The following is a 14,322-nucleotide window of genomic DNA, read 5'->3' on the forward strand; positions in this document are numbered from 1 at the left end:
ATTCTTTTTGATGGCTGAGTGTGTTTGTGTGTGTGCACACACCACAGCTTCTTTATCCATTCATCAGTCGATGGATATCTGGGCTGTTCCCATAATTTGGGTACTGTTGCTAATGCTACTATAACCATTGGGGTGCATGTATCCCTTTGAATTAGGCTTTTTGTCTCCTTTGGGTAAATATCTAGTGATGGAATTGCTGGATGATAGAGTAGTTCTATTTTTAACTTTGTGAGGAACCTCCATACTGTTTTCCACAGTGGCTATACCAGTTTGCATGCCCACCAATAGTGGAAGAGGACTCCCCATTCTCTGCATCCTTGCCAACATCTGTTTTTCCTGAGTTGTTAATTTTAGCCATTCTGACTGCATGAGGTAGTATCTCGTTGTAGTTTTGATTTGTATTTCCCTGATGATAAGTGATGTTTAGCATTTTTTCATGTGTCTTTTAGCCATTTGTATGTGGTCTTCAGAGAAATGTCTGTTCATGTCTTCTGCCCATTTCTTGACTAGACTTTTTGGTTTTTGGATGTTGAGTTTGATAAGTTCTTTTTTTTGTTTTTGTTTTTGTTTTTGTTTTGTTTGATAAGTTCTTAAGAGATTTTGGATACTAGTCTTTTTTATCTGACATGTCATTTGCAAATACTTTCTTCCATCCTGCATGTTGCCTTTTGTTTTGTTGATTTTTTTCCTTTGCTGTGCAGAAGCTTTTTATCTTGATGAAGTCCCAGTAGTTCATTTTTGTTTTTGTCCCTCTGGAGACACATCTACTAAGAAGTTGCTATGGCCAAGGTCAAAGAGGTTGCTATGTGTGTTCTATAGGATTTTGATGGATTCCTGTCTCACATTGAGGTCTTTTATCCATCTTGAATTTATTTTTGTGTCTGATATAAGAAAGTGGTCTTGTGTCATTCTGCACATAGCCGTCCAATTTTCCCAACAGCATTTGTTGAGGAGACTATCTTTTTTCCATTGGATATTCTTCCCTGCTTTGTCAAAGATTAGTTGACCATGTGTTTGAGGGTCCATTTCTGGGTTCTCTATTCCATTCAATTGACCTATGTGTCTGTTTTTGTGCTAGCACCATATGTGTCTTGATGACAATAGCTTTGTAATACAGCTTGAAGTCTAGAATTGTGATCAGGCCGAATTTTCTTTCTTTCTTTTTTTTTTTTTCAGGCTAGATTTTCTTAAGATAAGTTTGGCATGATGTGGAGAATGGAGGGGTTGGTGTCTGGTTCAAGTAGGAAGCTCTTACGGATGAGCAAGCAAGAAGTGATGATTGGAGCTATAGGAATGAAAAGAAATAAATGGTTCCAAATATACTTTGGAGATGCACCAACCAAATTTGGTAACTAGATGTGGAAGAGAAATTTGAGAGAAGGAAGTATGGAAGATGAGTTCCAGATCTCTGGCATAAGCACTAAACAGGATGTTGTGTGAATTTACTGAGTTGGAGAATGCTGGAAGAGAATCCAGTTTGGAAGAAGAAGGTCCTAAGTCCAGTATTTGATGTGCTAAATTTCAGATGCCTGTGAAATAGAGTGTCTCAAGCAGGCAGTTGGAAACGTGGCTCTGCAGCTCAGAAAATAACCCAGGTTGTAAATCTTGGAATCCCTAGCCTAGAATATTCAAAGCCCATGGTATATGAGATCATGGCAAGAGATTGCATACTGAGAAGAAAATAAGCCTAAATGGCCACATTTAAAACCTTGAATAGGGAAGGGGGAAGCATCAGGAGAGCTAAAAAGAAACTTTGAGAGCATTAACTACTGACAATTTAAAAAAAAATAGTTATACCATCATTTTGAGTTTCATGCTGAGTAAGAATTTCTATATAAAAGTACCTGTGACAATCAGGAAACTTGACTTACAGATTAACAGCACTTGGGATTTCCTGGGTCTTTTTTAAAATCTGAAAAAAATCACTAATTTTTTTCTGCCTCCTGATAATGTTGTGAGAGAGTATTAAATAATGTCTCTGATATCAAAAATTAAATGTTGTGAAAAGACATATGTTGAAGCCAATGTTATAACCATGGGTTTTTTGGAGGATACTTAGAAGAGATACTCTCAACCAAAAATGTGGCTTTATTTATAGAGTTCAAATATTGAAAGGACATTTTTTTCCTGCTTGCAAATATTGTTACTACTTATTTATGGTAGTTTGGTGAAACATAGTTCTGACCATATGGGAGTCAGAAAAGAAGGAAGTCTGGAGTCTGGAAGTGAACACTAGCCTCACACCTGATTTGGAATTGCTTTTTTTTTTCTTCTCTGGAGTTAGCTCCAAAGACAAATCAGTCACAGAACAATTTATCATTATTAATATATTACAGGGTCTCAAATCACTTTAAAAGTTTTTTTAATCAATAAGATAGATATTACTTTTCATAACATTCTTTGTGAGGCAGGTGTACTTAAAACAGTTATTAACATATGTTCTTTCTGCTCCCTATAGGGTTCCTTGGGTATACAAGGCCCACAGGGTCCACCTGGAAAAGAAGGTCAGAGGGTAAGTAAACTTGGAACAACTGGCAGGCACTACTATCTCAGGGCTTACTTATTTCTGAACATTAATAAAAATAACCCCAAAATATAACAAGCAGATGGGCATAAGGAGAGTATTAACTATCCAAAGGCTGAAATTTGAGATTTTGACAGAGCTTTTGCAATCCAGAAAGTTCTGTATACTTTCAAGATTGGCAGCACAAATGTAGAGATATAGTTGAGGTGAAATGAATTAACTGTAATTTGATCTGGGGCACATTGGTCATATTTTGGGGTTTTTGAGTTAAGCTGATCTTTGCAGAGTTAAGTTGATGAGTATCTTTTGGAGTTCTCGCCTGTTCATGAATACTGTAAAGACTGTGGATATTAACTCCAGTCTTTAATTGAATTAAATTATTGACATTAGTGATGCTTTCTAATTCTTCTTTCATCACAGTTTACTGCCTTTGAGATAAAATATGTAGTAAGTGAATAAATTGCAGTTGCAATAGTTAGTCTTACCTTCCTCCTGTAAAGGGAACCCCTGCAATGATAATGGATAAGCTTCACTTCAGTAAGCTTCACTTTCAGTTGTGGATCATCCCATATAATGGCTTATTATTGTTCTTACTATTTTTAAATCATATTAATGGTTTGAAACATTTTATGTGCTTGTTTATATTATTATTATTAATAATTTTTGTTACCTTATAGGTGAGGATTATATGACTCAGAGTTTAGATGATTTGCCTAAAGTCAAAGAGCTAATAAAAAGTAGAGCTAGGATGTGAATATGAAGCTTCTGATTCTAAATCCCACATTCTCTTTTAGTGTCCTAGGATATTAACCTGAAATCTCTTTTTTAGTCATTTTTGTTTATAATTCCCAGTTCTGTCCTCTGGCAAATAAGTCTTTTGCCTCAAGTATATCAGAATTCTTCACATATTTGGGAACCAGTGGTGTAGTTTACCAAGGTTTACCTTTTATTAGATTAATAAAATACCATTTCTCTTAATTCTCTCTTATATGGATTCCTGACTCCCAGCATGCTGATAGTATTTCCCAGAAAATACTCATGGACTTTCAGAGGGTATCAGGAATGGGATTGAACATGTGTGGTCTTATCTAGGGCAGAGCAAAATGTGACGAGTATACCCTTGTATTATAGACAATATACTTCTGTTGGAGTTTAAGATTGAGCTGATGTGCTTCTGTGTATTTTTTTAAATTTTTGATGATACAATTAAGATTTGATTTGGACAAAAGTCAAAATTAAAAACTAAGAAACTCTATGTTTACTTTTTTATTCTGAATGGCTAGTTTAGTGAACACAAAAGGGCTTAATAGGCTTTAATGGTTAAGAAAATAAAAGGAAAAGTTTTGTGAATAATGGCTAAGATTTATGGGCTACTTATAATGTGCTAAATGCTTCATATATTATTTCATTTATTTATTTCTCACAGTAGTTCTATGAGGTATGTAATACTATCATCCTCACAGAGAAACTGAGGTTTCTTTAAGCAACTTGTAAAGGACAAATTGCCAATAAGTGGATCTATGCTGATATCTTAAACAAATATTTATAAGATAGTCCTATTTGAGTTCTGCTCCCCCAAAAACTGTATATACAACTATTGTTTCCCCTTTGGCTCTCCAGCACCTCTATTCAGGAGTTCATTAATCTACCTAATCAAAGTTTAAATAGTGTCAGGGAGAAAAATAGAAAATTACTTATCTGGACTGAGGCTTTTAGTCTGCCTTAAGCACTTAACTCATTGGGAACAGAAGACCAGAGGAAATTACCTTGTGAAGTTAATTTCCAGGCTGCTTCTTCTGTTTTCGCCCAACTATCGCCAAGATGTCTAATTACATCAAAGGCCATGTGCCTGAGTTAATTTCTATGTTCAGCATCCAGAGGACACTTCCTTTCTAGTAACTCTCCTTTCCTGGAAACTGAGTGATAAATTATACCTCCTAATTAATATCCAGAATATATAAGGAACTCATGCAACACAATCGCAAACCCCCAGTAACCCAGTTTAAAAATGGGCGAAAAACCTGAATAGACATTTCTCAAAAGAAGATATACAAATGACCAGCAGGTACATAAGAAGGTCTAAACATCACTAATCACCAGGGAATGTAAATCAAAACCATAATGAGATGTTTTCATATCTGTTAAAATGGCTGTTATCAGAAAGACAAGAGGTAACAAGTGTTGGTGAGGATGAAGGGAAAAGGGAACCCTGGTGCACTCTTGGTGGGAATGTAAATTGGTGCAGCCACTGTGGAAAAGAATATGGAGTTTTCTCAAAAAACTAAAAATACAACTACCTTATAACCCAGCAATTTCACTTATGGGCATATATCCAAAGGAAATGATAATTTCAAGGAAACATCTGCATTCTCATGATATGCAAAACAACTTAAATGTGTATTGACAGATGAATGGATAAAGAAAATGTGATTACAAACATACATACACACAAGTGCACACAATGAAATATTATTCAGTCTTAAAAAAGAAGGAAATCTTGCCATTTGTGAGCACATGGGTGAACATGGGAGGACATTATGCTAAGTGAAATAAGCCAGAAACAGAAGGACAAATACTGCATGTTCTCATTTATATGTCTAAATCCAAAAATGTCAAATTCATAGAAACAGAGAAAAGAATGGTGATTACTAGGAGCTGGGATGAGGGGGATAGAGGGAGATGTTGTTAAAAGTGTACAAAGTTGGGCAGCGTGGGTGGCTCAGCAGTTTAGCGCCACCTTCAGCCCAGGGCCTGATCCTGGAGACCCGGGATTGAATCCCACATCAGGCTACCTGCATGGAGTCTGCTTCTCCCTCTGCCTGTGTCTCTGCCTCTCTCTCTCTCTCTCTCTCTGTGTGTCTTTCATGAATAATTTTTTTTTAAAAAAAGGATATATCCAAAAAAAGTGTACAAAGTTTTAGTTATGCAAGATAAATAAGTTCTGGAGATGTACAACAATGATAGTATAATTAATATTGTATTGTATACTTGAAATTTGCTAAAAGGGTAGATCTTAAGTGTTTTCACCACAAGAAAAGGTAATTATGTGTGAGGTGAAGGATATGTTAATTATCTTGGTCATGGTGAATAGTTCACAATGTATATCAGATCATCAAATTGTATACCTTAAGTATATATAATTTTTAGTCCACTGTAATTCAATAAAGTAGAAAAACATAGTAATAAACAGATTTTTAGTTTCAATTCCCAAATCTTATACTCCATAGGAGGTTTAAGATGGAAATTATAGAGCTAAGCAGGTGAGGCTAGGCCAAGGGCATTATATCTGAATTATTCTCCTAAGGCAGAGTTGTTTGTGGGTGTGTGGTAAGAACATTTGACATGAAATATACCCTCTTAGCAAATGTTTAAGTGTGCAATGATAGTGTACTTTTGACTTGTACTGATATGTGGTCAATTTCGTGTTCCCTCTCTTATTTTAATGAAAACTTCTGCCAAGCCAGATGGTCATCCATCCTGTTGTACAGTTGCCTTTTTGAATCACAGAGAAGAAACTGATCCTTGTCATTGTTAAATTTCCTCTTCTGGATTTGAGTCCCTAACATCATTCTATTAGTTTTCTTTTCCAGTGAAATAGCTCCCAGCTTTATGTTACCTTAAAATTTGATAAGCCTATCCTTTAAGTCTTCTTGCAAATCTTTAATAAAGATTTCAGGAACAGAAATCTTTCAGGAACAGAATAGAACCTGATAATTTCACATAACACCAGCAAAGGCTACCATTTTGATTACCACTGATGTTCTTGAGGCATGATAATTAAATCATGTACAAATACATTAAACTCTACCTTCTTCCCACCCACATTTCTTAATTTGGCTTGTAAGATAATTATGAGAGTCCTTGTCAGGTACTAGCTGAAATGAAAAAAAATATTCCAATGAGGCTTTTTAAAAATAATAATGCTTCAAATTGAAATTGTACTCTCTCAAAGCTTGCATTTCAGAGGAAGGAGGATTAAAGAATAAATTTATGTATTCTTTGTGATAAGATTATGGAGGAACATACTCAAATTATAAAGTTCAAACCACTACTTTATGCAAATTTACTCCATTTATAAATATGTATATTTCCAATAATTTAATATTACTTTTATTTTTTATCTTCTATCAAGAGTAATAGTGTCAGAAGTTAAAGAATGTAAAAGTATTTTATGAATACAGTTAGGGATGGCTTGTCATTATTGCTATCACCTTTCATAAGTACCATATTTATTGAGAAAAGAAGCTGGAATAGATATTATTGACATTATCCACATTTACAAATGATTATTTCAAATACAATCCATGATTTATTCTGCTTTATAAGCTACTTAAAAGGGAAGCAAACTAATTTAAGAAATTAGCATTCTTACATATTTTCAGTTAGGTCAACCTTGGTGCTACCGTTTCTTCTCTGCTCAAGAGTTAGGTAGCATTCAGCTCTTTTAGACATATTAATTTGCTTGTATGTATATGTGTGTGCATACACACGTACTTATACACACATACTGCAAGCTAAGATCAAGGCCAGTAGTTTTTCCATTTCACTGAAACTTGAAATAGAAAACAATAGGAAAATCTATGAATTTAAAATTATTTTTTATTGGCACATTGTCAACAAAACTCTTATATTTTGATTGCAGGTGTTTGACCAGGAGGGATTTGCCTATCATTAAATTAACTGAAATGATGTATAAAATATGTGGCAAATCTTATACATCTTACTCCTAGTCAAAGATGTCTTTAATGAAAGGAGAACATTTAATTTTAAATAAATCATTGACTTCTTCATTTTCCTCAAAGGTTAAATAGATAATAACTTTTGCTCTACCAATATCTCACAATTATGGTTAGTTACAAGCATAGGTGTCACAGAAACAGAAAAATAAATATAGGTATCACATCTAAACATACTTTAAAAAATATCAAACAAAATAAAAACATGTTAATATAACTATTTTTATTTTTATTAAGGCATACAGATTCTGATTGATAAATTTATTTTCTCTTTTACCCTTTGTGTACAGTTTTCTATGAGCACAATAAGAACACTTTTTCTCCAAGAAATACATCAAAATTCTGTTTCAAATTTGTGTTAGTTGATTGTATTCTTTTCACTGACTTTTAAGCTGCTAAATCTTATATTATAAGGTGTTCATTCAATAAAATATGTAGCAGTATGCTTCTCGTACTTAAAAGCTTCTCTTAACCTCAATAACATTTGGTGGAAATATATATCTGAAATGTTTGGGGCTTTTTTTCTTAACCTCCTGATTTTCTTCCTTGATTCCGTCATAGGCCATTATATAAATATAATATATATATATTATAAATATATATAAATATAATATATATATATATTTTTAACTTTGTTATCTTTTCAAAGTCCTACAGATAAAACTTTTGGCTGGCACATTTGTAAGTCTCACATCCTTATACATTAACACAATTCTTAAAATTCAATTAATGTTTAGCACTGACCCTAAAGCACAGGTAAGAGTATATCAGAGAGAAGTAAAGGAGAATAGGAGGGGGCCAAAAAGATGTTCAACCCATGAGGAGGTCAGAGAAGGGCCATAATAAGGGCCAGGACACTGCAGGGACCAAGAAGTTAACAGAAGAACATTTCAGGATGCATGGGGGTTGAACAGGATTCAAATTTGGAACAATGTCAGAGGAAAAATGTTGGATAAAAGTAGAGGTGGCTGAAATTGGTGCCAGCTGAGAGAGAAGTTTTGTTGAATAATCAAGAGAGCATTAGAAATGAAAATTGCAAGAAAGGGGTGAATTGTGAGGAAAGAAGACAGCAATGGGGAATCTGGTGGAGGAACTGGATGGAAGCCCAGAAAAGTATTTTAGTGAAAAGTGGGGTATTTCAGACAACTGAGCATTTTCTTAGAAGTTTATATGAAATATCTCAAAAGAACTGGTGTTTATAAAAGTTCTCCCTAAGATGTAGATTCTTGCAGAGATTCCTAATATTCTTAATAGAATTTCCCAAAATATATAAAAAAATATTATTTTAATGTGACCTTGGGTTTTTCCTTGTTCATCACATAAAGAGTATGTCTGAACAGTCTCAAGGTTGGCATAAAACTACCATGAACTTTTTCAAGAAATCATTCTAGGTCTCTGAAAAAAAAAAAAAAAGACAAAACAGAAAAACATTTTCTTGGGGAGTCAGCTAGTTACTATCTCAAATATAAGTTTACTTGGTTGGACCAAGATGATACCTCACTCATGCATTTTTTTTGTTGCTTGATTATGATTTTGATCTTGAACAGAAATTTTATAGTAAAAAATAATTCTTCTTTTTTTTAGGGTGGCTTATTCCACAGTACATTATGACCTCATAGTTCCAATGAAGTGAATTCAGAGTCTGGTAGAAACCACTAACAATTGTCTATAGTTGGGATTAAATTATTTTACATGGGCTTGAATTTTAAGGAAGAGTCTGATAGAGAAAAGAATGAATAATGATGAGTTTCCAGCTTCAGGAAGTAATTTGGTTAGTTGCACATTATGATGAAAAAGAAATATAAGACTATCTTTTAATCTTTATGTATTGAAACTGACACTGACCTTTAAAATGCATAGTGAGTGTATCCATAATTCTGCTCACTCACTAATGCTATTTCTGGTATCATGTACCAAAAATTTGTATTGCTAAAAGGAAAAATTCAACAAATTTTTAAATAATTGTTTTAATTCTGGTCATCGGTAGAACATAAATACAGGGAAAAAGCATCTTCTTTCTTTGCTTGGATCCATATATAAATATGTATATATAAATGTTGTAAATAGATCTTAGAAGTTCTACATTCTACAAATAATGGTTTGTGTTTATTGCACATGTTTTAAGCTTCCTGGCATACTGATGACATTTTTTCTATTTACTTCCTTTGAAATTTCCTAACAATTTCTCCTTGAGAATTACCTTGAGAGTTTCTTAAAAATACCATCTTTGATCCTTCGTAGCTGGTTGCTACGAAGTTGTGTACCTTATCCAGATTCCAAGGGCTATGCAACTTTTCCCCAATATCTCATTTGAATGTACAAAACCAAATATAAAACTCAGAGAATAAAAATGATCACATTTACATCTATCCTTGCACTTCTATTTGCAAAGCTCCATAGGATACTTTGGGGAACCTTCACTATTATTTCAATATCTGATACTGCTATCTCTGTCTTTATTTGCTGTCTTTCTAGAAACTCATTTACCATTTAGAATTATCTAACTATCCCCAGTTTACCTATAAGACTATTTTAATGAACACTTACAAAAGTTCAACATTATATAATTGAGATAACTTACTGAGTTAAAATAGTCACTTTGGGAGAAAAAAATATATAGTGTAATATGATTCCTACCATATGTAAAAATCATATGATGGTTTATTTTGCATTTATATTCTTTTTATATGAAGTACCATTTCTACTAGGAATGTAAAGCATTCAAACATTATAAGTGTCTATGTCATCATATATCTCATATACAGATTTTGTACATTTGTTATCTGACTTTATTCAGTTATTTTTATGTGTGTTGGGTGTTTTATGTGTGTATAAATAAGTAAATATAAAGTCATCTATATGCTTTCATTATTTTATACCCTATTTCAAAAATTGAGAAATAAGAATAGAATATAAGAAGAGCATAGTAGTCTTCTTACTTTTATTATATGATACATTTCTTGGAGCAAAAGTGTATATTCATTATTTTGCATATTTCTTCTGCTTGTCCTAACTGATGAAGTCCCCATAGCAAGTGATTCATTATTAAGCATGTCACTTCATCAACTGATTACATAATAAGGTATGATTTAATGCTTGTGAGATTTTTTAATATTGTCAGTTAGATACTTCTCAGGATATACAACCAGAATTTCAGAGAATATTTTTTTTTAAGTTCAAGGAATGACACTGGTGTTTTATCTGAAAATTTGTACTTCACTATTTTCTCCTAGTGTCCTGCCACCCAGTTACTCCTCACAGTAGCTTGGTGTCCATCAAAGCTACATTAAATATAGTTGCTGAAGCCATAGAGTAAAGCAGGAAGAAGTGAGAGAGGCTAATACATGTAAATGTCAAACAAATGTTCACAAAGGGGTAGTTGTATAGCAAGGACAAGAATTCTCTACTTTTGCCTCACACTCTAACTGGTAGGAAAGGTAAAGGAACAAAAAGACATTGGGAGACAACTTCTAGCTCAGTCTAATTAGGATCTGGTGAAAAAAGACATAGTATGAGATGTAGTCCAGACTTTTTGAGAACAGGCCACTGCTCAGATAAGTATCACAGCTAGTTAATGACAGTGTGCCTGGGGTCCATTGCGGTAAACTTCACTCTAATTAGTGAGTCTCTGCAATTCACTTGAAGCAGAAGACACAAAGTGCCCTGGGAAGGCTGTAACAAGAAAAAGAGATTGTAACCAATGGTTTTATTATAGTAATACTTATATAGATCGTTAAACCACAGGGAACTGAGGTTCTTATTCATTTAAAGAAAGAGTCAAATGACACCATTTATATCGCAACAGAATAGCTTTATCAGCTGTTATTGGATTAATACAGACTCCGATTCTGAATGGCTTATTTATTATTTATTTATTTATTTATTTATTTATTTATTTATTTATTTATTTAAGGCCCAAGACCTGGTGTCTGCTGTAGAAGAAGCACACCATCTTATGAGGCTCCTTTGAACTAGAGACACAGTCCCTGAGGCCCACACAGGCAGGGAGCTCCTTCAGAGGATGGGTTTCGGGGCCCATTCTAGGGACATCCAGTTGTCAGATTTTAGAGCTGAAAGGCATCAATAGTGTCATTCTAGTCCACCAAATAATGAAACTGAGGTCTGGAAACATTCAACAGTTCTTCAAGGCTTCAGGCTATTAATCTCTAACTATTCTGTATAATAAAAAGCCCTTACTGTCTGTTTTGTGGTTCCATTCTAAAACCCAGATTTTCATGTCTTTAAAATGGAGAATATTGGGAATTTGACCAAAGCCATTTATTTTGTTCATTAAAACCACACATGATAAAGAGACAAATGTAGATAGGTACAGTTGATCCTTTTGTGGTCTCCACACATCGTAAAGAGTGAATATTCTGTGCCCATGCCCTGCTTATCCAGCACCAACAGTTGAGAACAAGCATTGGCTGGTCAGTGGGGAACAGGGGGCAGGAGGTGGGGGTGGGGCAGAGAGTCTGGTCTGTTCTTTTTCCAGCTGTGGGATTGGATTAATTTGTGACTTCAGGCAAATCATTCAAGATTCTAATCTAAATTTATCTGTTTCATCACAGCTTAGCCCTAGGCATGTTAGGAGACTAAGCCAGGAACACTTTGAATGCAGTCTGATGACAGGTGTTCTATGAATGAATCTTATAAATATAAACTACCTAGTCAAAGAAACACTTAAAGAGAATGGAAAAGGAGAAGGCACTTTCCACTAAAGTGACAGTATGCTAAATTCCTGCATAAGTATCATTATTCAGAACATCACACTGAACACATTAGTAGCTATTTGGTACATTTACCACTGGGAATGTCAAGTACAAAGCTATTTATCCATTTGGCACACAGTGAATATATATGTAGGTAGCTGCCAAAACCAAGAATTAATTACAAGTTATTAATCAGTTTGGGAAATACAAACATATAAGTTTTCAGAAATGCAAAACGTTTGGATTATGAAACATTTTTATGGCCTAATGACTTTGAAAGCCAGCATTATGTTTCTAGTAAACAATACAAGACCTCAACTTTATAAAATTCCATAGTATTTTGAGTTACCTTGGGTAGTAGCACAGAATTCTGAAAACAAATTTAATTTTATGGAACTTTATTTTTTTCAATATGTTATATTTCAATTTTCAGGGGAGAATAGAGCCATTGTAAAATAAATGTGATATAACAATTATAAGAAAAGTTGGAAGTGTCTCCTTTATGGAATATAAGTAAATTATACAGTATTCTTATTTCTAAATTCTTGGCCTAATAGCATTTAAAATAGTTCTTGAATTTTTCCAGAAACAGCCTAGAACCTACTTTTCCTAATTTTCCTTAAAAAAAAATAGTAAACTTTTACTTGGATTTTTTTCATGACTAGTTATAGATACATTTGACATCTGTTTGATATTTTTGATAAATTCAGCAAATCATATATATGTGTGTGTATATATCTGTGTTTTTATCACACTTTTAAAATTCATAAGAGTATGCAACATGCCATACTATGTTGTTCATCATCTGCAATTCTAAAATCACTAAACTGTACACACCTGAACACAAGCAAGGATTGTTGTTTGTATTTGCATTGTTAGGGATATTAACAGTGCATCTATGGGACTGTGAAAAAGAATATCTCAACGTATATTTAATGCCTCAAATGCACATAAAATTCAACAATATAAACACATATAATTTATGTAAATTCAATAATATTTTATTCAATAATAATAATGCCACCTTAAGAATATTAACTGCAGAAAATATGATGAAAAGAGCAAAATACCATTGAAGGAAATATCACCCCACTTTCTGTTATAGAGAGGGCTGTCCCTACAGATTGTCCACTGGCCTTGTGTTTTCTACAATATTCCACATCTCTTGTGAAGAACATTTTAATAGTATGCATATAAATCATGTTTAAATTTAAATTAAACATTTCAGTTATATACTTATTCAATCATGTTTATGGTTTATCTTTAAAAGAATTTGAAGGTTTATAAGTAAACCTTCTGTATACTGGGAAGAAAAGACAAAAGCTAATTAATAAAAAGTTGGAAAAAGAAGAAAATAAGTAAGAAGGACTATTTTGAGAGAAGCAACTATGTTTGAAAGAAGACCTTCTTTCTGATAGATCTGAAAGCCTGTTTTATTTACTTGAGAAACATTTGAATCCCTGTTTTATGTGAGGTACCATGGAAGTTGACTTAGGTCATTTTTCCCTAAAAGCAGTATCTAGATGGAGTTTTGTGTACTTGGTTTTCAGAAGAAACTTGTAAGAGTGAAGGAAGCAGAAAAAGGAAGAGGAAGACTGGAAAAATGTGCTTTCACAAGTCTAGTCTTGGCCTGATCTGATCAGGTAACCTGGGGCACCAGAGAATTTATCCCTACATTGGAGAAGGAGGCAAGGCTTTGATACCCAGCAGCCACAGGGTGGGGAGAAGGCAGTACCTTCTGAGGTATCTGCAGTCAAGGCAGTTCTGTAGACTAAGGCAACCTCGAGAGGAGCACAGGAGCACAGGCCATTGGCAGCCAGCACCCACGGTAGCTGGTCACTGAGTCTGATACCAACAACATCTGCACCCAGAAGTGGAATAACCATCATCCTTAATATTACCAGTGCAGAACCCTCAATAGTTTTTGAGGAGAATAAAAAAAAAGAGTGATTAATATTAACCTCACCATGAGAGAGATAGAGATAGGGAGACAGGGAGACAGAGTATGAGTATGTTTTATATTGGAGCAAATGATAGAACTATTTTTTAGTCTAATCAATAAGTAATAGAAGGCTAAACTCAGCTCATGCTTATAAAAATAATGTGAAATGACCAGATGGGACAGACATTAAGGAGAGAGAATGAGCAGAAACAAGGCAATGGACATAAGTATTAAAAGTGGTGACTAAAGTATCAAATCTGAAATGGTGATAATGCGTTTAACCAAAGTAAAAAATACTAAAGGAAAACATTCTTTTGGAGATGAGTCAGTTTCAAGTCTATAGCATTAGAACTGCCAAAAGGATCTGCAAATGGAAATGCATTATCCCACTAAAAACTAGGTTGAGAT

At 33.8% G+C, this 14,322-nt stretch overlaps 1 protein-coding gene across 1 annotated transcript in view; it reads left to right on the forward strand.

The window, feature by feature from the left end:
- COL19A1 (collagen type XIX alpha 1 chain) overlaps positions 1-14,322 on the forward strand; it is a 303,786-nt gene that overhangs the window by 164,741 nt on the left and 124,723 nt on the right. The window contains exon 15 of the mRNA XM_055329613.1: positions 2,459-2,512. Within this exon, the coding sequence (XP_055185588.1) occupies positions 2,459-2,512 (54 nt within the window). The remainder of the gene's footprint in view (positions 1-2,458; positions 2,513-14,322) is intronic.

Source organism: Nyctereutes procyonoides, unplaced genomic scaffold (genome assembly GCF_905146905.1).
Source record: "Nyctereutes procyonoides isolate TBG_1078 unplaced genomic scaffold, NYPRO_anot_genome, whole genome shotgun sequence".
Taxonomy (NCBI): Eukaryota; Metazoa; Chordata; class Mammalia; order Carnivora; family Canidae; genus Nyctereutes; species Nyctereutes procyonoides.